The sequence below is a fragment of the Pelodiscus sinensis genome, chromosome 2, assembly GCF_049634645.1.
Source record: "Pelodiscus sinensis isolate JC-2024 chromosome 2, ASM4963464v1, whole genome shotgun sequence".
Classification (NCBI taxonomy): Eukaryota; Metazoa; Chordata; order Testudines; family Trionychidae; genus Pelodiscus; species Pelodiscus sinensis.
In genome coordinates, this window is record NC_134712.1 from 217,274,529 (window position 1) to 217,299,123 (window position 24,595).

A 24,595-nucleotide genomic window follows, 5' to 3' on the forward strand; every position below is an offset into this window, starting at 1 on the left:
GCTATTATTAATACATGTTCAAAACCACACAGCCCTGCCTAGGCAAAAGTTGTTAAACAGGTCTATCCTAAGCAAAGGAATCTATGTTTGCTTCATGTCAAGCTGTATAGAGAATGAGTACCAACCACAGGGCAGACTTAAAAAGTAGGGCACAAACCCCAAACTGATTGTGAGATCTACATTTAGATTTCATCCACAAACTATCTAGTGTGCCCTCCTCATGCTCTATAACAGCTTTAACATGTCACAGTCAGTCCCTTAGGGCATGGGGCTGGAACAATTTGTATAATGGGGGTGCTGAGAGCCATTGAAGCAAACTATAAACCTTGGATGTAATGGAAACCACTTCAAACTAAGAGATTGCAGCACCCTTCTCCCCCCCCCCCCCCCCCCCTCCGTACCTCTAGTTCCAGCACCTAAGCCCTTGGGTACTCTAATCTAACTTGCCAACCAGGCAAGCTTGCCTTTGTGATAGATAGTCCCTTATACCAAAAATCACAACAATATTCAGGATCCCAAAAGACCAGTATCTTACCCCATTCAGTTGTACCTCAGCTCATACACTAAAGACACTTGCAGATAACTTTATAATAAACTAACTAAAGACTTATTAACTAAGAAAAGAATGAGAGTTAGTTAGAAAGTTAAAGCAGATAAACACAAACACACACACACACGAGTTAAAATCTTAGGTTCCAAGGAGTAATAGAAGCGGAAGTAATGTGGAAGCTGCATGTATCCTTTAGGGCTACCCCAAGCCAAGCACTGGAGAGCTCTGGCTTATGTTTAAAAATCTTTCCTTTTTTGTCAGGGATTTGTAATCCCTTTCCCCAGAGATCAGGCTTATGGGATAAGTCCATGGGTAAACACATGGTGGTACACGCAGGGTCATGTGCACTCCCAAAATGGAAGGGGCTGCCAGCAGTCAGCAGGAGGGCCAGCCTCGGCAGCAGGAGGCCCAGGTGCAACGTGACACCCCTCACATTCAATGGCACTAGCAGAGGGGAAGGCACAAGCCAGGGTGCCCCAGCCCACGTGATACCACTCCCTGGTCATGCAGCTCTGGGGAGTGCTGGGAAGAGGTGGGAGAGTCGGGGGAGATCAAGAGTGGGGACAGCTCCACTGTCCCCTGCCACATGTCACCACTGGATGAATCTAGCTGCACATTTTTTCTTTATGGGTGTGTGAATGAGTGAAAACAACAAAGACTTTTGTTAAGTTTGTTCCCCACTCTGGCACTTCAAGGCTACTTCAAAGTAGGAATAAGAGCCTCCAGAAAAGGGCGCTTTTTCCGGAGGATCGGGGCCAGTGTAGACGCTCTTTTCCGGCTTTTTTAAAAGCCGGGAAAAAGCGGCGGACATTTTTATTTAAATGCCGCGGGGGATATTTAAATCCCCCGCGCATTTCCCTACTACGACTGGTGAAATTTACATGCCCCTTCCGGAAAAGGGGCCAGTGTAGACGTAGCCCAAGTGTAAAAGATGGGAGCCCTTAAGAGATTGTAAAATAACTTGCCACTAAAGGCTTGAATTAAAACTCCCCAAGGTCACAGATTGCTGCTACCATCCAAATGTAAGGACCCCTTTGAAAACCCAGGAAGATGCACTTACGAATTCCTTCCTGTAAGGTACCCTCAGGCTTTTTTAACCTGCCCTCTGGAGAGAGCTTGAACATCTAGTTGCTGAGGTCAGCTGAAAATGGGACTTTAATTTCTCTTAGTAGTTTGGTTATGCAGTCTTAGGCATGAGCACACAGAATCTCCTGAATTCTAGGACGCAGGAATCAGATCACGGTCTTAAAAGGATGATTTCTATTTTTTTTAAGGAAAAAACACACGTGATTAAATATTACTTGGTTACCAGAAGTTACAGGACAACTAAAAAAAGGATTAAAAAGCATAGATAATTCCCTAGGATTCAGCTCAGGTGGTTACAGTGTAAGGTGCGGGGCGGGGGGAGGGAGACTACATTTGCTCAACACAGTAAAGTCCAACAAATCCAAAAATAAAGAAAATAACTTGATCATGTCTGACTGAAGATTCCCTGTTGTGCTCACATATCTGTTTTTCAAGACTTAGTCCTTCCTAGGCATGGATGTTGCTGAATTCTCCATGCCTGGCTCTCTTGCTCCTTATAGGGCTCCCAAAGCAAGAACAGTAAGGGCCACTGCTTCCAATTCAAAAACCCACATTCTGTTTTCATTGGATCTTCTGGCCTTCTGCCAACTCACTTCCTGCTTGCCTAGCATTCCTGGGGACTTTCTCCCACTGTCTATGGTTTTAACCCTTATAGGCAAGGCAATTAGGGTTAGGTTTAAAGAGTTAACTATGGAGAAAAGACTTTAGCTAACTGAATGACTGAAATGTCCAGAAAATTTACTCTCCCCTCATTCCATTCACCACAGCTTTGTTCTTTGATGTTACACAATGACTCATTTGTTTTCAATAGGGCTTCTTGGTAAGCAGGATCCAGCTTCTTCCTTAGGAAGATAGCATTTCTACATTAATTAATAGTTCTTTCCCATTAACTTTCATAAGTACAGAAGACTGTACTGTAAACACTTAATATAACTTTATAATATAGGATACAGACTATATAAATAAGATCAATACATGCAGCATCCTACAAGTAGGTCATATAGTCTAAACACGCTCTTATACATGTAACATCAATTTTAATAATACTAATACACAGGTAAGCCAGACTAGTTTCTAGCTATGCATTTGTCAGTGTTCAGTAAGGCCTTGGGGCTTTGGCATGAGCTGACACCTGGTCTGCCAGGGCATGTCTACATTAGGGAGTTATTTTGAAATAACTCTCCCTATTTCAAAATAAGGGCCTGGTTATTTTGAAATAATAAATCCTGCTTTCTTTGGGGAATAAGCCTATTTCAAAATAGTTATTTTGTGAGTTATTATCTTGAAATAAGTTATTTCAATATAATTTCCAAGTGTAGACATGCCCCCAGTATCACAGCTCAACTTACATATAAGTAGTAAGCAGGGCAGCAGGGGGAGAAGATGGCAAAAGACAGAACAAATTTGCATTTAAAAAAGTCCGGGAAGAGGAAAGAGAGCCTGGAACCTCCTTCACTGCCAATAACTCTTAGAAGTATCTTCAAAGGTTCTAAATAAGAAGGGAGCAGAGCACCCCACATTCTTGCTTTCATTTAAAATAAAAAGGGCACAAGCATTTTTGAGCCTCAGAGGAATCCTGAGCAAAGAAAGGGTAAGTCACCATTTTGCTAGAAGATTGCGGTGAGAAAGGCTATCTTGAACCAATATTTGTTTAAATTTTAAATGTGTGTTGTCACTCTTGTTTTCCTGCAGGTATTTCTAACTTTATCTCTTTTACCTGAAATCATTTAATATCTTTTCATAGGGTTTCCTGGTGTCCGGTATTGACCCGGATATTCCAGTATTTTCGCCTCCTGACAGGTAAAAAATTCAGAAAATCCGGACACCTGAACTATCTAGTATTTTCTTATTTTTTTCCTAGCCAGGAGGTGAAAAATACTGGACACCTGGCAAACCTACCACACAACTGGGCCCCTTCCCCCAGACCTCAGCCGTCCCAGGACCCCCTGCTTACTTGGTTCCGCAGAGAAGCTGCGTTCTGGCTCCATCAAGAAAACAAAATGAAGCAAAAAGCCTAAAGAACTGAAGCAAGGGGAAGCAATGCCTTTCCTGGGTCTTAGCGCTCAACTTCTCGCTCTTGCTATCCCTATTCTGACTCTGCATGCACTTAAAGCTGTTTTAATGCTGTTTTATTGTTAAAAAAATTTTTTTTGGCTTAACTCTCGGGATCCTTTTTTCTTCCCCCTCAACAGAATTTTTCCCCCGGTGGTTTTCTTTTGGGTGGGGGGTTGGTATTCGGTACTTTTGGTTAAACCATCTGGCAACCCTACCTTTCAGCTTGTGTTTATAAACTTGTTTAATATTTTAATGTTAAAAACACAGTGCTGAGTTTAAATTGATTTGTTTGATAACTCCAGTTACAGTAACAAACTGTTGAATATTGACTCTTTACAGGGACAATGGACCTCTCATATGTGAACTGCCCAGAAAAGAGCCTGACAGTACAGAACATATGTTTTGGGGAAAATTGGAGACTGGGAGTGTCATGATTATGACAGGGAGCGTGTTGGATTTACTCTGCAAGTGGTAAGCAAAGCTGCAGGAAGCTAGTGTGTGAATGGTATGTTGTTGATAGGCAGGCCTGCTTATGGGGGAGAGGATAAAGGGGGACAATTGCCTCAGGGCCCAGCAATCCTACGGGATACAGAGCTCCCACTCCCTCTGAATTGCTGCCGGAGCACTGCTCCACACAGCTCTGAGGACTATGGGGTAGGCACTGCAGTGTGGGCAGTGCTGAGGGCTAACTGCCCATTGGCCTCTGCTCCTTCCACCCAAGGGCCTGCCCCTTCCGGGGTGCAGAGGCACACGCACCCCAAAACTCACCTTGCCCCAGGCCCTGTGGTGGTTATCAGTTCCACTGCTGACAGGCTGCTGCTGTCAGAGTTGCACAGCACGCAGGGTGTGGCCTGCATGCTGGTAGGCTGTTTGTGAGCAGCCTGAATTGAGAGCTACAATAGCAAGGCTGCGTGGCAGGTGGTGACATAACCCATCACTGCTCTGGATTACACTTCAGAATGCGACAGTGTGCTAGTGAATCTGAACTATTTGCATAGGCATAGCTTTAGAGGAAATGCCACCAATTAGAAGTTCAGAGTTATTATTATTGGTAATATATGTTGTGTGGATGACAAGATCAGGAATGCCGAAAATGGCAGTGTCATATCGCTTGTGTGGTCTCTTGATGGCCAGATTCATTCTAAGAACCCAAGTCAGTTGTTAGTTCTAGTAGATGTCTCCTAGGGACATAACACTTGACAGTTACAGGCAGTCCCCGGGTTACGTACAAGATAGGGACTGTAGGTTTGTTCTTAAGTTGAATCTGTATGTAAGTTGGAACTGGCATCAGCCGCTGCTGAAACTGATCAATTTCAACAGCGGCTGAATCTGGACACCAGTTCCACTTACATACAGATTCAACTTAAGAACCCCAGGCGTCCCCAAGTCAGCTGGTGCTGAAACTGATCAGCAGCTGATCCAGGAAGCCCAGGGCAGAGTAACTCTGCCTCGGGCTTCCTGTAGTCAGCCGCTGGTCAGTTTCAGCAGCGGCTGACTTGGGGACGCCTGGGGCAGAGCAGCTCGGGTGCTGCTGGGTTGGTCCAGTAGCGCGGCCGTTCCTCGGCGCTACTGGACCAACCCAGCAGCACCCCAGCTGCTCTGCCCCAGGCATCCTGATTCAGCCACTGCTGAAACTGATCAGCAGCGGCTGAATCAGGACGCCTGGGGCAGAGCAGCTGGGGTGCTGCCGGGTTGGTCCAGTTGCACCAAGGAGTGGTGCTGCAGGACCAACCGGCAGTGCCCCACCTGCTCTACCACAGGCCCCCGGCTTTGCTCCACGTCTCCCTGGTCTGCTGGGGGGCACTAGCTGCGTCTCCCCCCAGCAGACCAGGGAGACGTGGAGCAAAGCGGCGGAGGACCCGGGGCTGGACCCGCGGCGCTTCCAGATCAGCTGGGGAGCCAGCAGACCAGAGAGACGCTGAGCAAAGCATCCATGGCCAGTCTAGACGCGATTTTGCGCAAGAAAGCCCCGATCACCATTTTCGCCATTGGGGCTTTTTTGCGCAAAACAGTTCTTCCCTGTTTACACTGGCCCTCTTACACAAGTATTCTTGCGCAAGAGGGCTTTTTCCTGAGCAGAAGCGTGAAAGTATTTGCGCAAGAAGCACTGATTTTGTACATTACAAAGTCAGTGCTCTTGCGCAAATTCAAGCAGCCAGTGTAGACAGTGTAGACAGCTTGGCCAGTCTAGACACACCCAAGATGTTTTGGAGATAGTCCTATGTTAGTTAGGAATGTGACAAAAATCACTCTTCTAACTGATAAAGCTATATTTGTGAAAGTTGTAGTATAGACATTGTTATACTGGCAGAAAAGTCCTTTTACTGGCATGGCTTATGTTATTTTGGGAGCTGCCTGGTATAAACTATACCAGCAAAGAAAAATTGTGCCAATAAAGGCTGCAACTCCACTAGAACAGTGGTACAGTATATACCTATAATAGCCAACGCTTTCCAAGGCAAGACCTCAGATTGTGCAGACTCTCACTATGACACTCAAGTTTCATCAATGCGTCAATCTGGCAAGCCTGTCAAAGGATACAAGAGTGGACCATAGAGGCTGACATTATTACAGACATTTGCATAGGTCTCAGATTCCATCTACAGTGAAACTTTTGGACTCACCACAAAGGAACTTTCCAGTGGCACTAAGTAATCCAATTACTAAGTAATCCATTACACCAGGAGCTTGAAATGTGTAGAGCATGGTTATCATAGCACCTGTCTGCAGCATGGAGATGGTAAAGAAGCCATTAGTCAAATTGTGCATCAGCATAGACCTAAAGCCACTGAACCAAGTGAAAAGATTCCACTGGCCACCACTCAAAACTGATGACAACTTACCTGAACTTTCCAAAGCCAGAATCTTTATTGTTTCAGATGTAAATAATGGGTTTTGGCATCTGTAACACTTGAGGGTGCAAGTCAGACTTGAGAGGCAGTGTCATCCCTGCCCTGCAATCTGGAGTGCCTTGCAGTGCCTTGCTTCTGTAGCTCCCAACCTGGACTATTCATAAACAGCCTGTCAGCATGAAGGTCACACCGAGATGTGTCTATGTAAAGCTATGACTCTGATCCAGCAGCTCTGAACCCAGCAGTCTGTCAGCATGCACTGCAAACCCTCTGGCTTCTAGAAGCCTGATTTACCATTTACAGGGTGACCCAATACACTCCCAGTCACCCTTGGCCCCAATATGTTCTACATTGTCCAGTCTACTCCTGGCCAATCCAGATATATTAAGTCTGTCCCTCTAGTGGAACCATATACAACAGCTTACCCTCCTAAATGAAAAAAACAAGGAGTCTGATGGCACTTTAAAGACTAACAAATTTATTCGGGCATATGCTTCTGTGAAATACAACTCACTTCTTCAGAGAAAAAGAAAAGAAAAGAAAAGAAAAGAAAAGAAAAGAAAAGAAAAGAAAAGAAAAGAAAAGAAAAGAAAAGAAAAGAAAAGAAAAGAAAAGAAAAGAAACAGTGATATCATTGCTAATTAGATCAGGGTAGATATGGCTCTCTTCCAAAAGTGATGAGAAGGTGAGAGTATGAGAAGGGAAAATTACTTAATGTAATGAGAGAGCCATTCCATGTTTCTATTTAAACCTCCTTTAATGTTTCAAATTTGCATATGAATTCTAGTTCAGCAGTTTCTCATGGCAATCTGTTTTTTAAGGGTTTTTTTTTTTTTGCTTGAGAATGGCAACTTGTGAGTCAGTAACTGTGTGTCTAGGGACGATAAAGTGCTCCCTCACTGGTTTTTGTATGTTTCCATACATGATGTCTGATTTGTGTCCATTTATTTTTTGCATAGACACAATCCAATTTGTCCAATGTACCTGGCAGAGGGGCATTGCTGGCACATGATGGCATATATTACATTAGTAGATGTGCATGTGAACGAGCCTTTGACGGTATAATGGATGTGGTTAGGTCCTGTGATGATGTCCCTAGGGTAGATGTGTGGATGGAGTTGGCAATGGGGTTTGTCGCAGGGATATTATTTGGCTTAAATCCTATGATATTCCGCTATATGATTGTCTTTGTGTGAGTCTGGTGCACTTTTAAAATAGCTTGGCGTAAGATTGAACGTGATTCTGACCTCTGCATACCCTTGTCAAGTGCTTTGTGTTATGTGAGATACTCCACAATTGTTTACCAGCATTTCCACTTCTTGTTGCTTTCCCATCTGTAGTGCCATTTGTGAGCATTCTGGCTCCTCCCCTGGAGTGGATAAATGTTAAGTGATAGAAGTGAATAAATAGAAGTGAATAAATGTTAAGAAAGGCAACAAAAAGCCAAGTTTTAAATAATCTTACTAAAATCACTTTCTAGTTCCATTGTTTGTCTTTCATTTAATTGTTTTGTGTGATAGTGTAATTCACCAGTTCTTCATTCTTCCATACAGATTCAGAGCAGACAAAGTCCAGCAGAAAATGTTTAAAAGCCTTTTCCCCAAAATCCCAACCAATCAAAAACATAGAAAAAAAAACAAAAAAACAAATTCAACATTTTACCATAATGAAACATAACAAAAAATATATGTCTGCAATTTTTTTATTTGGCGATTTTTTTTCAGTTTAACATCTCATTACTCACCTAAACTATAAATAGACTAAAAGACCAGTATAAATACTTTGGGAGCCAGAACATTTTTTTTCAAACATTGATCTTTGGTGGAAGAAAGGGTGAAAAAAAAAATCCTGGTTTGTCTTCTGTTGATACCTGTGTAAATTGTGAGTAACTCCACCGAATAAAATGGACATATGTTGTTACAAAATTGGTGACAAAAAAAGAAAAAAATTGGTCCCTATATTTGGCCTCCACAACAATAACTGTGTTCTTTCAGCAGGATAGCTTCTAATCTATTTCTCCTTTTTAAAAAGCTGCGCATGTGGCTGTAAACAGTCCTTTCATTTAGTGATACATCCCTGTGCTTGAATATTGGTAGAATTAGAAGTATCAAATTGAGAGAATTAATAACATACTAATGGAACATTTCCCTTGTACTCTGTAACTAGTGCACATTATCCTCATTCGTGATATCTGCAAAACCTGAACCTCAAGAGTAGAGACAAAGAAATCAGGAAACAAGAGTAACAATTGTTCCTATGGTCTTTACATTCAGTCCTAAAATCAGCTAATTTTCTTCTCAATAATACAGGAAATACTGAAAACAAATATTCTTCCAGGTTGTGCTTAGTTTGCAGGTAGATCGGGTTCATCAGTGTGTTTTGAGTGTAAGTTAATCTTTACCACCTTTTGGTATTTGCTAAGCATGGGCCGGATTAGCAGACTTTGGACTGTGAAAGGCAATAAATGTATTTGTTTTCCCCTTCCATAAGATAGGGTAATAAACAAACACTTGTTGTCACTCACTGTACAAGATGAACCTCTCTAATATGTGACTTTCTGATCTGGGAACATCACAGAAGTTGCTTGACCAGAGAGCCCTAGTGGCTGGGAGTGGGGGCTGGTTAGGAGTCTTGCAGCAGGGGGATAGGAGCAGCCAGGAGCCTAGCTGGGGCCAGGAGCGGAGCTGGGATGGCAGCAAAAGGGCTGACAACCAGGAGCCCAGCTTGGTCAGGAGTGCAACTGGGCTGGTGGATGGGGACTGGCAGGGCAGGAGCAAAGCAGAGTTGATGACCAGGAGCCAGGCTGGGGCCAGGAATGGAGCCAGGGCAGGTGGGAATCCCAGCCATCAGCGGGGGAACTAGCAGCTGGGAGCCTGGCCAGGCTCGGGAGCAGAGCTGGGGCTAGCGATTGGGAGCCCAGTTGTAGTGAGCCTGGACAGGGCTGGGAATGGAGTCAGTGGCCAGTAGGGGAGCAGGGGGTGGAAGCCAGGATTGGAACCTGATGGCGGAGAGGCTGGCACCTCCCAGAAGAGCCCAGAGGCAAGAAACAGAGGGGCCAGCATTGACCTCCCCTGGTTCATTCCTTGGGGATGCCAAAACGTCTGTAGTTATTAAATTAATTTTATCTGAGACTTGCAACTGACAACAACTTTAGAACAATCATCAACTCCTGAAAAAAATATTATAAAGCTGACCAGTGGGTCAACTAGTAGAAATGATTCAACTAAAACTTCCTCCAGTACCACTTTCATCATGTTAGCAAGATCTGGAATAGAAAACATAACCTTTGTTGCTTCCCCCCCCCCAGTGGACTAAGAGGGGGAAAAATGATGATGTTGATTTCACTTCTATTAGAGGTTCATCTGTATCCATCCCTAAAGAATGGGAGCTTGCAAATGTATTAACTTGGGCTTTCCAATATTGTTTCAGCAATTAAAATTTAGATATCCAGTTTGTATCAATGCTATTTTTCTTTTTAACCAATTTTACGGGTTAGACACAGCTTTGTGTGAAAACAAGCAAGCAAATAATTAAGATGGTCTCCTCTCCCTTGCACTTTGACAAATGCTTTAGGACCAGCCTGCTGGGATTTTAAATAAATAAATAAATAAATAAATGATTTTTTTCCCAACAGGCAGGTGACAGTGTTAGCAGTTTTGACAGCTTGAATGCAGATCTGTTTTTCATCAGCTATGGAGAAGATTGTTGCTTGTCTATATAGAAGGCCTAATGCACTTTTTAGGCTGATTTGCTTCCCCTGGGCTGGAAGTCATAGAATCATAGAATAATAGGACTGGAAGGGACCTCAAGAGGTCATCGAGTCCAGCCCCCCGCCCTCAAGGCAGGACCAAGCTCCGTCTACACCATCCCTGACGGATGTCTATCTAACCTGTTCTTAAATATCTCCAGAGAGGGAGATTCCACCACCTCCCTTGGCAATTTATTCCAATATTTGACCACCCTGACAGTTAGGAATTTTTTCCTAATGTCCAATCTAAACCTCCCCTGCTGCACTTTAAGCCCATTACTCCTTGTCCTGTCCTCAGAAACCAAGAGGAACAAATTTTCTCCTTCCTCCTTGTGACACCCTTTTAGATATTTGAAAACCGCTATCATGTCCCCCCTTAATCTTCTTTTTTCCAAACTAAACAAGCCCAGTTCATGAAGCCTGGCTTCATAGGTCATGTTCTCTAAACCTTTAATCATTCTTGTCGCTCTTCTCTGTACCCTTTCCAATTTCTCCACATCTTTCTTGAAATGTGGCGCCCAGAACTGGACACAGTACTCCAGCTGAGGCCTAACTAGTGCAGAGTAGAGTGGCAGAATGACTTCACGAGTTTTGCTTACAACACACCTGTTGATACAACCTAGAATCATATTTGCTTTTTTGCAACAGCATCACACTGTTGACTCATATTCAACTTGTGGTCCACTATGACCCCTAGATCCCTTTCCGCCATGCTCCTTCCTAGACAGTCGCTTCCCATCTTGTATGTATGGAACTGATTGTTCCTTCCTAAGTGGAGCACTTTGCATTTCTCTTTATTAAACCTCATCCTGTTTACCTCTGACCATTTCTCTAATTTGCTAAGGTCATTTTGAATTATGTCCCTATCCTCCAAAGAAGTCGCAACCCCACCCAGTTTGGTATCATCTGCAAACTTAATAAGCGTACTCTCTATCCCAATATCTACATCATTGATGAAGATATTGAACAGTACGGGTCCCAAAACAGACCCTTGAGGAACTCCACTTGTTATCCCTTTCTAGCAGGATTTAGAACCGTTAACAACAACTCTCTAACTATGGTTATCCAGCCAATTATGCACCCACCTTATCGTGGCCCTATCTAAGTTATATTTGCCTAGTTTATCAATAAGACTATAATGCGAGACCGTATCAAATGCCTTACTAAAGTCTAGGTATTTGATATCCACCGCTTCTCCCTTATCCACAAGGCTCGTTATCCTATCAAAGAAAGCTATCAGATTAGTTTGGCATGACTTGTTCTTCACAAACCCATGCTGGCTATTCCCTATCACTTTATTACCTTCCAAGTGTGTGCATATGATTTCCTTAATTACATGCTCCATTATCTTCCCTGGGACAGACGTTAAACTGACCTGTCTGTAGTTTCCTGGGTTGTTCTTATTCCCCTTTTTATAGATGGGCACAATATTTGCCCTTTTCCAGTCTTCTGGAATCTCTCCTGTCTGCCATGATTTTTCAAAAATCATAGCTAAAGGCTCAGATACCTCCTCTATCAGCTCCTTGAGTATCCTGGGATGCATTTCATCAGGACCTGGTGACTTGTTGATATCTAACTTTCCTAAGTGATTTTTAACTTGTTCTTTGTGTATCCTAGCTTCTAAACTTACCCTCTCTCTGCTTGTATTCACTACGTTAGGCACACCTCCAGACTTCTCGGTGAAGACCGAAACAAAGAAGTCATTGAGCATCTCTGCCATTTCCAAGTTTCCTGTTACTGCTTCTCCCTCCTCACTAAGCAGTGGGCCTACCCTGTCCTTGGTCTTCCTCTTGCTTTTAATGTATTTATAAAAGGTCTTCTTGTTTCCCTTTATGCCTATAGCTAGTTTGATCTCATTTTGTGCCTTTGCCTTTCTAATCTTGCCCCTGCATTCCCGTGTTGCTTGCCTATATTCATCCTTTGTTATTTGTCCTAGTTTCCATTTTTTATATGATTCCTTTTTTTATTTTGAGATCATGCAAGATCTCCTTGTTAAGCCAAGCTGGTCTTTTGCCATATTTTCTATCTTTCCTACACAGCGGAATTGTTTGCTTTTGGGCCCTTAACAACGTCCCTTTGAAATACTTCCAACTCTCCTCAGTTGTTTTTCCCTTCAGTCTTGCTTCCCATGGGACCTTACCTACAAGTTCTCTGAGCTTATCAAAATCTGCCTTCCTGAAATCCATTACCTCAATTGTGCTGGTCTCCCTTCTACCTTTCCTTAAGATCATGAACTCTATTATTTCATGATCACTGTCCCCTATACTGTCTTCCACTTTCAAGTTCTCAACTAGTTCCTCCCTATTTGTTAAAACCAAATCCAGAACAGCTTCTCCTCTGGTAGCTTTTTCAACCTTCTGAAACAGAAAGTTGTCTCCAATGCAGTCCAGAAACTTATTGGATAGCCTGTGCCCCGCTGTGTTAGTTTCCCAACATATGTCTGGATAGTTGAAGTCCCCCATCACCACCAAATCTTGGGCTTTGGATAGTTTTGTTAATTGTTTAAAAAAGGCCTCATCCACCTCTTCCACCTGGCTAGGTGGCCTGTAGTAGACTCCTAGCATGATATCACCCTCGTTTTTTACCCCTTTTAGCTTAACCCAGAGACTCTCTACACAGCTATCTCCTACGTTCATCTCCACTTCAGTCCAAGTGTGTACATTTTTAATATACAAGGCAACCCCTCCTCCCTTTTTTCCCTGTCTGTCCTTCCTGAGCAAGCCGTACCCTTCCATACCAACATTCCAATCGTGCGTCCCATCCCACCAGGTTTCTGTAATACCAATGATATCATAGTCATATTTATTGGTTAGCAATTCCAGTTCTTCCTGCTTATTACCCATACTTCTTGCATTTGTATATAGGCATCTAAGATACTGATTTGATCTTGCCTCCCTGTTGTGCCCTGACCCTCCTTTTTCCTTGCCATTATAGGCCGTAGTCCCCCCCATTTCCAATCCATCTCCCAGTCCTGTACATTCAGCACTTACCTGTGGACTTTGCTCACCTGTCCCCGTCGAATCTAGTTTAAAGCCCTCCTCACTAGGTTAGCCAGTCTGTGTCCAAACAAGGCCTTCCCGCTCCTGGAAAGGTGAACTCCATCTCTGCCAAGCAGTCCTTCCTGGAAGAGCACCCCGTGATCAAGGAAGCCGAATGGAGCTACTCATTTTGCAAAATGGGGTAAACTCTTTGACAACGCAATAGAAGGTCAGTAATTTTGTGTATGAAAGTATAGTTTAATAAAGATGGCCATCTAGACAGGATACTAATGTACAGAGGGGTCAGACCTTAAACAGAATATGTCAGCACTAGTAAAGACTGCTGAGTTATCTTTCTAATAGTGTTCTGGCCATGGCTCTTCCCTTCAAGGTGCTTAATACCTCCATTGGGATGTTGAGCTTCCTTAGCTCCTATGCCACCCCAAACCAGGTCCTAAGTACAGTACTTGGATTCAATACATGAATATATCCACCTTCAACTCAATTTCCTTCTCAAAGCTAATACAGTCTTGGCTGTTTCAGAAACAGATCTGTTTAATTGGGCAGCAGCAACACAATAATATGTTTGGTTATATTTTAAAAAGTACATGCAACAAACTGCTCAAAAAGGAATATTTACAAATCCATTTTAGTATGCTGGGTATCTGCAGAGCCTTTTCCTGTGCAGAATGAACTGCAGTTGGCTACACTTCTCTGCATGATCCTATATTCCCTGTATCAAAACCAATGTCACACAATGGCTTTGTAACAGTAAAATGGCATTTTGCTACAGAGTGAAGTAATTCCCATGGCTATCGTGTTATATCAGCCCTGGAAAAGATTCATACTTGCACTTTTTGAAGGGGAGAAGCCATGGCTATTTTCCAGACCTTTCACAAAGAAAAGAATAATCTGGCATTACATAAGAACATTAGCATTGAAATAAAACCAGTCCACTCAACTCTGAATACCTCCAGTGAATTGCTGTGCCAGTCACATCCAATTTTCCTTGAAGTGAAAAAAAAAGTCTTCTGTTTAGACGGAAATACTTCCAGCAAAGCTACTGGGAGAGGGAGGCCTTAGAACAATTGCAGCTACTGTTGAGTAAAATTCAGAGAGCAGCATGCGCTTTCAGAACTGTCTTAACTGTGCTCAAAAATGTTATAAAAAGCCTGACCATATATTTTTGTCCTGCTACCTGGTTTATTTCAAATACAGTCTTTTTTTCTTGGCGTGTATGATCTGGCTTCTATGTGACCTTTGAAGAACATGTCCTGTGAAAAGGAGAATGAAAAACAGTAACACCTTTTTACAGCTATCCCATTGTTCTATTGCCCTACACAACAGTGGGGTAAAAATCCGAGGATGGTCCTTTGAAGACCAAGCAACTGAAAGGGACATACAATCATGTCAATAAATACATGTTTCCAAGTTCTACTTTGGGTAATAAGTAAAATGGCTGCAAAGAAAAAAGATTACAATAAAGGGCACGATAAAGAGTTACCATTAGAGTTTAGGATTTTAACAAGAAAGTATTTTATAGAGAACATACATATAGTTATTCTTCAACTAAAATGTTGATTATTACTTAGAAGCCCCAAATGCAATCAGGGGCTCATGTGCTAGGAGTACTGTCAAGACCGCTAGAACGAGATAGTCCTTGCCCCAAAGATTTTACATTCCTAATAAACTGGACAGTAAAAAAGTTGGGGAAACAAAAGTTAATGCCAAGCTCTTGACAGAAGCCCATGCTCCCCTTTACTTTTCGCACACCGAGTTGAAACTTCATCTAATCATTGTCGTCGCTAATGTAAAAACCTTCCTTTACATAACTGGTTGTTAATACAGGTTAGACCTCCCAAAACCAGGACTCTCTCGTCCTGGACCAGGGAATCCTGGCTGAGAGCCCCAGTGGCAAGAGAGCTGGAAGCTTGGAGCCTGGTGGGGCTGGGGCTGGGGCCCTGGTAGCTGAGCTGGCGCCAGGGCTGCGGCAGCCCTGGAAACCCTGGTAATGGAGCTGGACCCAGATATGTGGCAGTCCAGGCTACCAGGGTCACAGCAGCCTGGCAGGTGGGGCAGCTAGGGCCAGCAGCAGGGAGGGGAGGTGGCTGGGGGGCTGGTAGCAGTGGACCTCTCCTGGTCTGGCAAATTCCCTCATTCGGAACCAGTCAGGTCCCGAGGGTGCCAGAACAAAGGGATTCAACCTGTATTTGCTTTCTGCAAAATAAATTTTAAAATGTGTGGTTAATCTCTGTTTTGGTAATGTAAAGAGATGAATTTTAGAGTACCCTGAAATGACTATAATTTTCTTTTCCTCCCTAGTATGCTCTATAAGGCTTCCTGGAAGAGAATCTTGGGTTAATGACCCTTTTGCAAAAGACATGAAAACTATTGTTAATTAAACTACTAGTGTTTTGCTTCAAGACTTGCAAGAGAAGCCTTTTGCATTTTTTGGTCACAGGTAAAAATCATCTTTTAAAATATGTGGTAAGGGAGCCTAAAATCTTTGGTTGCTTTCCCCAAGGCAGAGTATCATAGAGTAGATCTACAAGTAGCAGCACAGCTCTAGGCAGAGTAAAGCTATGAAAGGGTATTTTCCATTCTGATAGTGTAAATCCAGACATTTTTCACATCCCTGAGTGAAGTAGTTAGTTTTACCTAAATTTTAGGTGTAGACCAGGCTATAGAAACATAAAACATAGGGCTTGAAGGGACTTCAAAAGGTCATCTAGTCCATCCCCCAGTTCTGAGGCAGGCTCAAGTATAGCTAGACCTTCCCTAACAGGTGTTTGTCCAACCTGTTCTTTAAAACCTTCAATTACAGGGATTGCACAAACTCTCTTGAAAGCATATTCTAGAGCCAAAACACTTTCCCAATATCTAACCTAAATCTCCCTTGCTGCAAATTAAGCCAATTACTTCTTATCCTACCTTCAATTGAAATAAAGAACAATTGTTCAATATCTTCATTGTAAGAGCCCTGAACATTATTGAATACTTTTTATCAGCTGTTATCACTCAGGAAAGACACCCTGAAATCACTGTGAATAATTCTCAGAAAACATTCACTCAGTGCACAGCAGTAGTCAAAAAAATGAAACAGAAAGTTAGGAATCATTAAGAAAGGGATACATAATAAGACAGAAAATATCATAGCACCTCTATGTAATTCTATAGTACATCCACATATTGAATACTGTTTGCAGATGTGGTTGCCCCATCTCAAAAAAGACACATTGGAATTTGAAAAGGTATTGAAAATGGTTACAAAAATGATTAGAGGTATGGAATAGCTTCCATATGTGGAGAAAGATAAGGTTGGAGCCTTTCAGCTTGGAAAAGAGACAACTAAGAGGAGATATTATAGAGGGCTATAAAATATTGATTGATGTAGAAAAAGTAAACAAGGAAGTGTTATTTACTCTTTTTCAGAAGACAAGAACTAAGTTCACCAAAATAAATTAATAGTTAGCGGGTTTAAAACAAATAAACAATTTGTCACACAACACATAGTCAACCTGTGGAACTGCTTGCCAAAGGTTTTTATGAAGGCCCAAAATATAACAGGATTCCACGAAGAGCTAGATAAGTTCCTGGCAGATAAGTCTATCAATGGCTATTAGCCAGGATGAGCAGGGATGCAAAACCATGCTCTGAAATGTCCATAGCTTCTGTTTGCCAGATGCTAGACATGGGTGACAGGGAGAATCAATCATTTGATGATTACTAGTTCTGTTCCTTCCCTCTGGAGGCACCATTGGCCACTTTTGGAAGACAGGTGGACCATTGGTCTGACCCAGTATGGCTGTTTTTATGTCCCTTCTCAGTCTTCTTTTCTCAAGAATGAACAGTTTTGAAGATCTTTCCTCATAAGTCAAGTTTTTAAAACTTTTTATCACTTTGATTGCTCTCCTTTGGACTCTTCAATTTCTCAATGCCTTTCTTCAAGTATGCAGCCCGGAACCAGAAACAGTACTTCAACTAAGGCCTCATCAGTGATGAATTTGATGGGACAATTACCTCCCTATGTTGTACTTATGACATTCCCATTAATGTACCCCAGGATGATATTAGCCTTGTTTGCAACTGCATCACACTATTGGCTCCTATTTGTGATCCACTATAGCCTGGAGATTCTTTTCTGGAGTGTAACCATCTAGCCCCTTATTCTCCATTATGTATTTTTTCAATATCCAGATGTTGAAACTAAGAACCCTGTTTAGTTATTATCTAGACTCTGACCTCCCTTTTATGATAAGGAATGGTGGCTGAACTAGATGTACTTTATGAGCGTATGCATGGAATAGGACTATTTGATATAAACCAATCTGGTTTGGGCTGAGATATAGAATGTCTGTCATTTCTGTGGCAATAGTCTGATATTACCAGGAGAAAATCAGCTGAGTATTTGGAAACAATCAACTGCAAGGAACTGTTTATGCTACTGTGTGGAATAACAGAGGATAGGGTTTTTCCAGGGTAGAGCTACTTGCAGATATGAGACTTGAATTACACTGAGATCACTTCTATATATTGATTTTTGGTGGTGATCATGTCATCTTTGTTATCCAGTGTATAAATGGCGTCTCTCAGAACTGATATAATAGATATGATACTCGCCCTGAGATAGCTGCAGTACTCCCAGATTTGTTGTAGTGTCCCTACAACACAGCAGTTCCCTTCCTGCTTAGCTCAGTTTGCAAGTATGGGTGTAGGAGAAGTGACTGAGGCTCAGGGCAGATTGCTTATGGATCGTGGAAAACTTCTGGTTAGAGTGACCATATTTCCCTATGTAAAATATGGGACACCTGGAAAAATTATACTTATTCAAGCAAAGGTCAATCAATCAAACAAACGTTCAAATGAACATTAAGTTTATTGAGACCTTGTTAAAAAGAAATACTGCATATTTGGATCCTTTTTATTTACCTTCTTATCTTTAAGGCTGTAGGGTTCACCCAAGGAGAGATGGCATTCATCCTTACCCTCCCACGCACATACAGGAAGAGAGGTGACGCTTATGCACTCCCGTACACCTCTCTCACATGGAGTGAGACCAACCAACCCTACTGTCCCGCTCCAGTGCTCTCTACCCTCCATGCCTTCCTGGGCCCCTGCGATGGACCTGCCCCTTGTGGTACTTGGCACTGCACCTTCCTGAGGCAACATTTGTGTGTGGAGAGAGAGGGGGCACACAGGATCACACCACCCCCCAGATTTCTGCCAGGGTTCACAGCAGAATGTGGCCAGCAGCTGACTTTCGGCACTGTGTGGGAGGGACGGGACAGGAGCTGCTTCTAACTACCAGGAAAAAGAGAGGGGAAAGGATAATCTGGCCTGTGTCTTTGCAAAGCTCTTCTCTCCCCTCCTCCTGTCCCCGACCCCTGGTCCAATTCTCTGTGGCTGGAAGTAACTTCTCCCTTCCTGCCTACACAGTTTCCAAAAGCACTAATACATACAAGCTGCTGCTGGCCAGTAATATATCCCAGAGGCTTCTTGTCCTGTGGCTACAATGAAGGTAGGAAGGTGTTAAGCCCTAAGGACACATTGTGCACCAGGCCTCAGGGACCTGACTGCAGTGACTCAGTGACCCTGGCCAGATAGATGGCTCAGCAGGGGAAGGTGCCAAGGCAATGGAGTAGCCTTGTCTTCCCAGGGAGCAGGACCCAGGATGGGACGCAGGTGAAATTGTTGTAGTTTATGTATAGCGGTCAAGGTTAGAGTCTTTCAGCTACAGATTAGGGACGTAAAGGAGTTGCTGACTACCTGATAAGCCTACTGTATCAGAGGCGGGGGGGAGGGGGGGAGGGAGGAAGCAGGAGCTGGTGCTGGAAGGAGCCAGTTTAAATGCCAGTTCTCCTCAGCACCATCTGGTTGGTGCTGCCTGTCCCTCCCACTCCCACTGCTGCCTCTGTCAGAGACACTGGGGATGGGGAAGAGGCTACTGGTGGCTGGTCAGTCAGCCCGACTCAGTCCCGACTTGCACCGGGTCCAGGACCAAACCTCGCTGAGGCTCTGCAATTTAAAAGGCAGTAGAAGCCAGGCAGCCTGCTCCCAGCTCCTACTGAGTTTTAAATTGGAGAGCTGCAGTAGGGTTTGGTCTCCCACCTGACACAAGCCCGGACTGAGCCACCTGCCTATCAACTAATTGATTAGTTGAAAAATTCGATTGACTGCTTGATTAGTGAATTAACCTCATTTTAACATCCCTAGTACAGATACTTTCTAAATAAGTACATTAGTATAGGAATAATTACTTCGATTATGATTGTTTATGCCTAATAGTGATATTGCTGCTCACACTAATAACAGAAAAACAACATGGATTTTGAAAGTTACTTAGTTTTCAAATGGCTGTACCCACAAAAGCTCATGATACCATCTATGTTTTGTTAGTCTTTAAAGTGCTGCCAGACTATTTGTTGTTTAAGTTTTTCTTGTTACAGACTAACTCAGCTACCCCTCTGAAGCTTTAGTTTTCAAAGAATATTCAAAACATTCATTTATGCTGTAAGCAAAGTGGAACAATAAACGAAAGAAGCAAAAGTGCTTTATTAGGCCTAATCAGCAATCTAATTTCACTCTTAGGTGTAAGCATGTGAATTGATTAACATCATTGCTCTTTAAATTGTTTTCCAATCAATTTACTTCTAGTAATTGACATTCTATTACTGTTTAACAGTGCAATTAATGTGATTAACAGCAATTCATTTTTTAATTGCTTGACAGCCCTAGTTTTTAGATGAATTTGCCTTCTCTTTTCAATGCTGTTTTGGATCATATGTTAGTTTTGCAGCTGCAGTACACTTGAAAGAAAAATATGGACTACAACCGGTACATCTTTTTATATCAAGTATAGGTCCCCTACATATGAATGATACCATCTTTGATAATATGAACTAACATAGGATTTACGAATAAACCATCATGTGTAAAGTACTTGCTTTGGCCTTCCAAAGTGCAGGTGATGCTACCTTAATATGCAGAGTTTAGTAAAGTGTATAGAAAAAAAGGCAACCACAGATATATTCCATTATCTGTGGGGGAGCTTAGTTTGAGGTAGCAAGAGCATTTCCTCTTCTCTGTTATGGTGATGTAGTTATAATTCAGATAGGCATGTAGGCAAAACCCAGACTACCTTCTTCCCAGAAATGGAAGCATACCTTACCCTCCTAACACATAAAGCCCTCTCCTGGACTTCCTGCTCAGTCCTGGTACCTTTGCCCTCTCCTTAATTTCTAAACCCCTTGTTTGGTGGCTTTTCCTCTTTCCTCACCTCTCCTGAGTGCTTCTCAGGGGACCAGCAGGGATTTGGCCATTTTCCCCATCCTGCTGCTTCTCATGCAACAGCTACTGCTTCTCCCTCTGCACCATTGAGAAACTGTGTATTTGGATGACATCTCATCTGTCCATGGAACAAGGTTTCTGCATGGTGGGTTCCTCAAACACCATTGCAGCTGAATTTAGGTCCACAGTAATGCTTCACTTTCTGATAAAGACATTATTTTGGTAGTTTGCTCTCAGCACTTAAAATAAAGAATTCACAGCACAAATTGAATAGACTTTATATTTCTGAAGAATTCCAGCTCTTGAATGTGCTTGTCTATTTCACAAGCTACATTTTCAGAAACTATTGTCTTGCTGCAAGAGAGACACAAAGCTTTAGCAATGTCTTTTGTTATTACCCCTGAATAACCGGTACAGTGTGTTCTACAGCAGTGTTAGGGCAACCTGTGTTTTACTCCAAAATTATCATCCCAATAAGATTTCAAAACTCACACAATCAGCCAGCCACTAAACCATAATGCAACGTCTATGCTACAGGGGAAAATACTATAGGTTAGATCAGGAGTGGGCTAAATGGCAGGCTCCCTGCCTATCAGAGTCCCAGGCTGCACAAAGTGGCCATCTGCTGGTGCCATGTGCTTCTAGGTGCATGTGCCCATTGCAAGGGGTGTGGGGAGACTTTGCATGCTGCTCCTGCCTCCCGCATAATCATTGCAGATTCCATTAGCTGGAAGCCAGCCAATAGGAGCAGCAATGATTAAGCTGGGAGCAGGGCAGCATATGAAGTCTCCACACACACGCCTGTAAGGGGCGCATGGCCCAGAGAGGCACATGGCTCCCACAGCCAACAGCTTTAAGGGGCCTCGGTTGGCAGCAGACTGGGAGTCTGTCTGAGGATCCTGCTAGGCTGCTGGCCTGAATGCAAACGCCTAGGTAAGCTCATACCAACCCAAGCTTGTATCTGGCACCTTCCCCCACCCCCCGCATGCCCCAACTCACTGCCCCAGGTCACTATATAAATCCTCTGGAGTCCTCCCCTCCCCCCCAGTTACAACTTCCTCTGCGACCCTGCTATATTCCTCCCCAGGCCATTTCTGTATTCATGCTCCCTCCCCGACCCTGCTCCCCTTGCTATTCTCTGTCCCAGGTCATAACCCAAACCCTCTACATCCCTTCTGCACCTGTCCCCCAGACCAAAATCCTCTCTTGCACCCATACCTCCCTCTGGACTCTGCACCCCAATCCCAGGTCACAAACCCTTCCTTCAGCCAAACTTCCTCACAGACCCCATACCCTCTTTTGCACCCCCTCCAGTACCCTGAGCTCCCTTCTTCACCCAACCTCTATTCTAGGCCTTCCACTCCCTCTGTAGAAAAGTGTGACCCTTGACCACTTACCAAAATGTTGAAGTGAGCACCCCCCATCAGAAATTATTGTCCACCCCTGATTTATAGTGCATTTTATGAAACCTTTAACTTATTTGTATGATGCTTTCAGAAAACATTTTTTTTAATCCTCTCTACACAGTAAAAGACAAAGACGATGAAGAAATTATCAAGGAGGTACAATCTTTTGGAAATATTCCTTCTGAGCTCCTGCCGGACAAAAGTGCTATAAAACAATTCATTCTTACCTTAAGAGCAGAACTTGCAGTTATTCAGTCCTTTTTGTAAGTAGCACCATTTTACATTAGGTTCTGACACTAGAACTATTCATTAATAGCCTGAAATAGAACATTCACCTGTACTGAGACCTATCACACAAGGCTCTCTGATTTTTGTCCCTGAATCTTTGTTTTCACGATAAAAGCATTTATGTAATAAAAACAACAGCATTTTAAAAGATCCAGCCTAGAATCTTAAAGATAAAACAACTTCTCCTTTAGTTCTTCCCCACCACACTTATAGTATGTAAATGGTAGGTTGCATTCTGTACTAAAGAGTAGGTTGGCAAAGCGTTTTATTATGTTTGAGCGAGGACAAGAAAGATATTGTGTCTGGAGAGGAAACCTAAAGTGGAAAGATTCAATATGACAAAGCTCTTCTTTATATTCACAACCTTGAGGAACTGGTAATAGATGGTCTCTCTTGTGACATTACATGCTTTGCTGGGTCTGAAGATTGGCCATTTGATTTAGAAGGTAACTAGCTAGTGCGCTTTGCCTCTAATATTTAGCTATACTTCTGTTGCACTAATCAGCGGTTCTCAAACTTTTTGGGCTCTGGAGCCCTTTACATGTGTAAAAATTTATGCGGAGCCCCAGCGGTCCACTGATTGTATGTGTTGTACCTATCCACGTTTCCAGTTTGTCAACCTCGCGGTGCCCCTGGAGATGTCCAGGACTCTGCAGAGCACAGTTTGAGAAACACTGCACTAGATTAATGATCAGTTCTGCACATAATCTCATTTTAATTTATATGGAAATATGAAGGACTCTTGCAATATGAGTCAAAATGAATCAGAGAATTAGGAAGAGTTCAATAATATTGAAACAAGTTACATAACATAAATTACACAAGCTGATATTTCTCTTGTGCTTTACATGTTTAATTATCTTTCAGCATGAAAGGATGTAACAAATAGAGATACCACTATTCACAAGCTTCTTGGAGGACACTTATATCTGATGAACCCTGCTAATGAAACTTTCATGGCAAACTATATGACAAAATGTATAGAAACTGCTGATCTCTGAGTATTTGTCGGTAGAGGAGTCAAAGATTTATCCAAAGCAGTAAATAATATGGGACATTTTCTATACAATTTTACTACTACCATGATATAAGTTATGCAACAGGACAGAGCAAACAGTTGATGCATTTATACTGCTGCATGCATCCTACAGCCAAAGGTTTCTCCAGGATATAATTCATTGTGATACTTAGGAAAATTCTGATTCCTAACAATAAGCAGCCAATGAATTAACTTGCTTCCCTATAGTGGATAGAGTTTTAGGATGGTGGAAGGATAGTAGGCTAAGAGCACTGTAAAGATATTTATGTCTGATTTCAGTGGCTTCCCTCTGCCTTTACCTATAGCTTGAACTAGCTCAACAAAGCATGGAAACAAAAAATCAGCTCTGTGGGAAGTAAGGGGATCCAAAGTTATTTCCATTTAAATTGAATAAACTTAAAAACAAATAGTCTTGCAGCACTTTAGAGACTAACAGAAAATGTAGATAGTATCATGAGCTTCTGTGGGCACAACTCACTTTTTCAGATGACTGGAGTTAAGGGCTCCAGGAGGGATGGTGAGGGAAAGAAGGGAAAAATATATTGTCAGTGGGTTCTAAGTACCTGGTGCTTGGCTTTTTATGTCATTAGGGTGTGGAATGTAGCGGGCCATCCAGCGAAGGTCTTTGTTTAAAACTCTATTGCAGGTGTCAAACTTGTAAATTAAATCAAGTTATGCAGCTTCTCTCTCCAGCTGTTTTTTGAAATCGCCTTGTAATAATATTGTCACCTTAAGATCTATTAATGCAGTGGTCACAAACCAGTTGATCGGGATCTACTGGTAGATCTTGGAGACTCTGACAGGTGATCCTGACTGGTTTGGCCAAGAGGCGATCAAGTACGCCCCGCCCCCTACGGCTGCGCACCTCTTGTCCTTTGCCTTGGAGCTGCCTCCTCTCACACCTTAGGAGCCTCCCTGCTTTCTGTGCAGGGCAGGGCAGGGAAGGGAGAGGAGAGGTGCTGATGTTAAGATGCCCCCTCTCCCATCCTATCTCCCCAGAGCAGAGAGGGGACACAACAGGTCTTGGGATGGAGTTTGCTGGCTGCTTTTGGGAGTGGTGCAGGGTCAGGGCGGGGTGAGCCTGCCTTAGCCTGTGACGTAGTAGGGGCGTGCTGTCTGCTGTATAACCCAGTGTGGTATGGTGGTGCCTTGCTGGTTGCTGGGCTTGGGCAGTGGGTGACCTCCACTGGCGGCTATTTGTAGCACGGCCCAACAGGACAGCAGATGAGTCACTAGGCAAGGGTCTCACAACCTGTCCCACAGGTTGCCTCCCAGGGAGAAAGACAAAGGGAGGAAGGCGGAGACC

The 24,595-nt window shown here is 43.0% G+C and overlaps 1 protein-coding gene across 1 annotated transcript; it reads left to right on the forward strand.

Annotated features, from left to right (window-relative positions):
• Nucleotides 1–2,883: 2,883 nt before the first annotated feature.
• On the forward strand, nt 2,884–24,595 carry OLAH (oleoyl-ACP hydrolase). Its single transcript, XM_075922436.1, is given in 9 exon segments — nt 2,884–3,227; nt 3,498–4,162; nt 10,178–10,312; nt 13,446–13,498; nt 15,592–15,729; nt 20,039–20,134; nt 22,051–22,227; nt 22,616–22,696; nt 23,118–24,595. Coding segments are annotated over 7 exon segments (780 nt in total). The 5' UTR covers nt 2,884–3,227; nt 3,498–4,162; nt 10,178–10,211; the 3' UTR covers nt 23,252–24,595.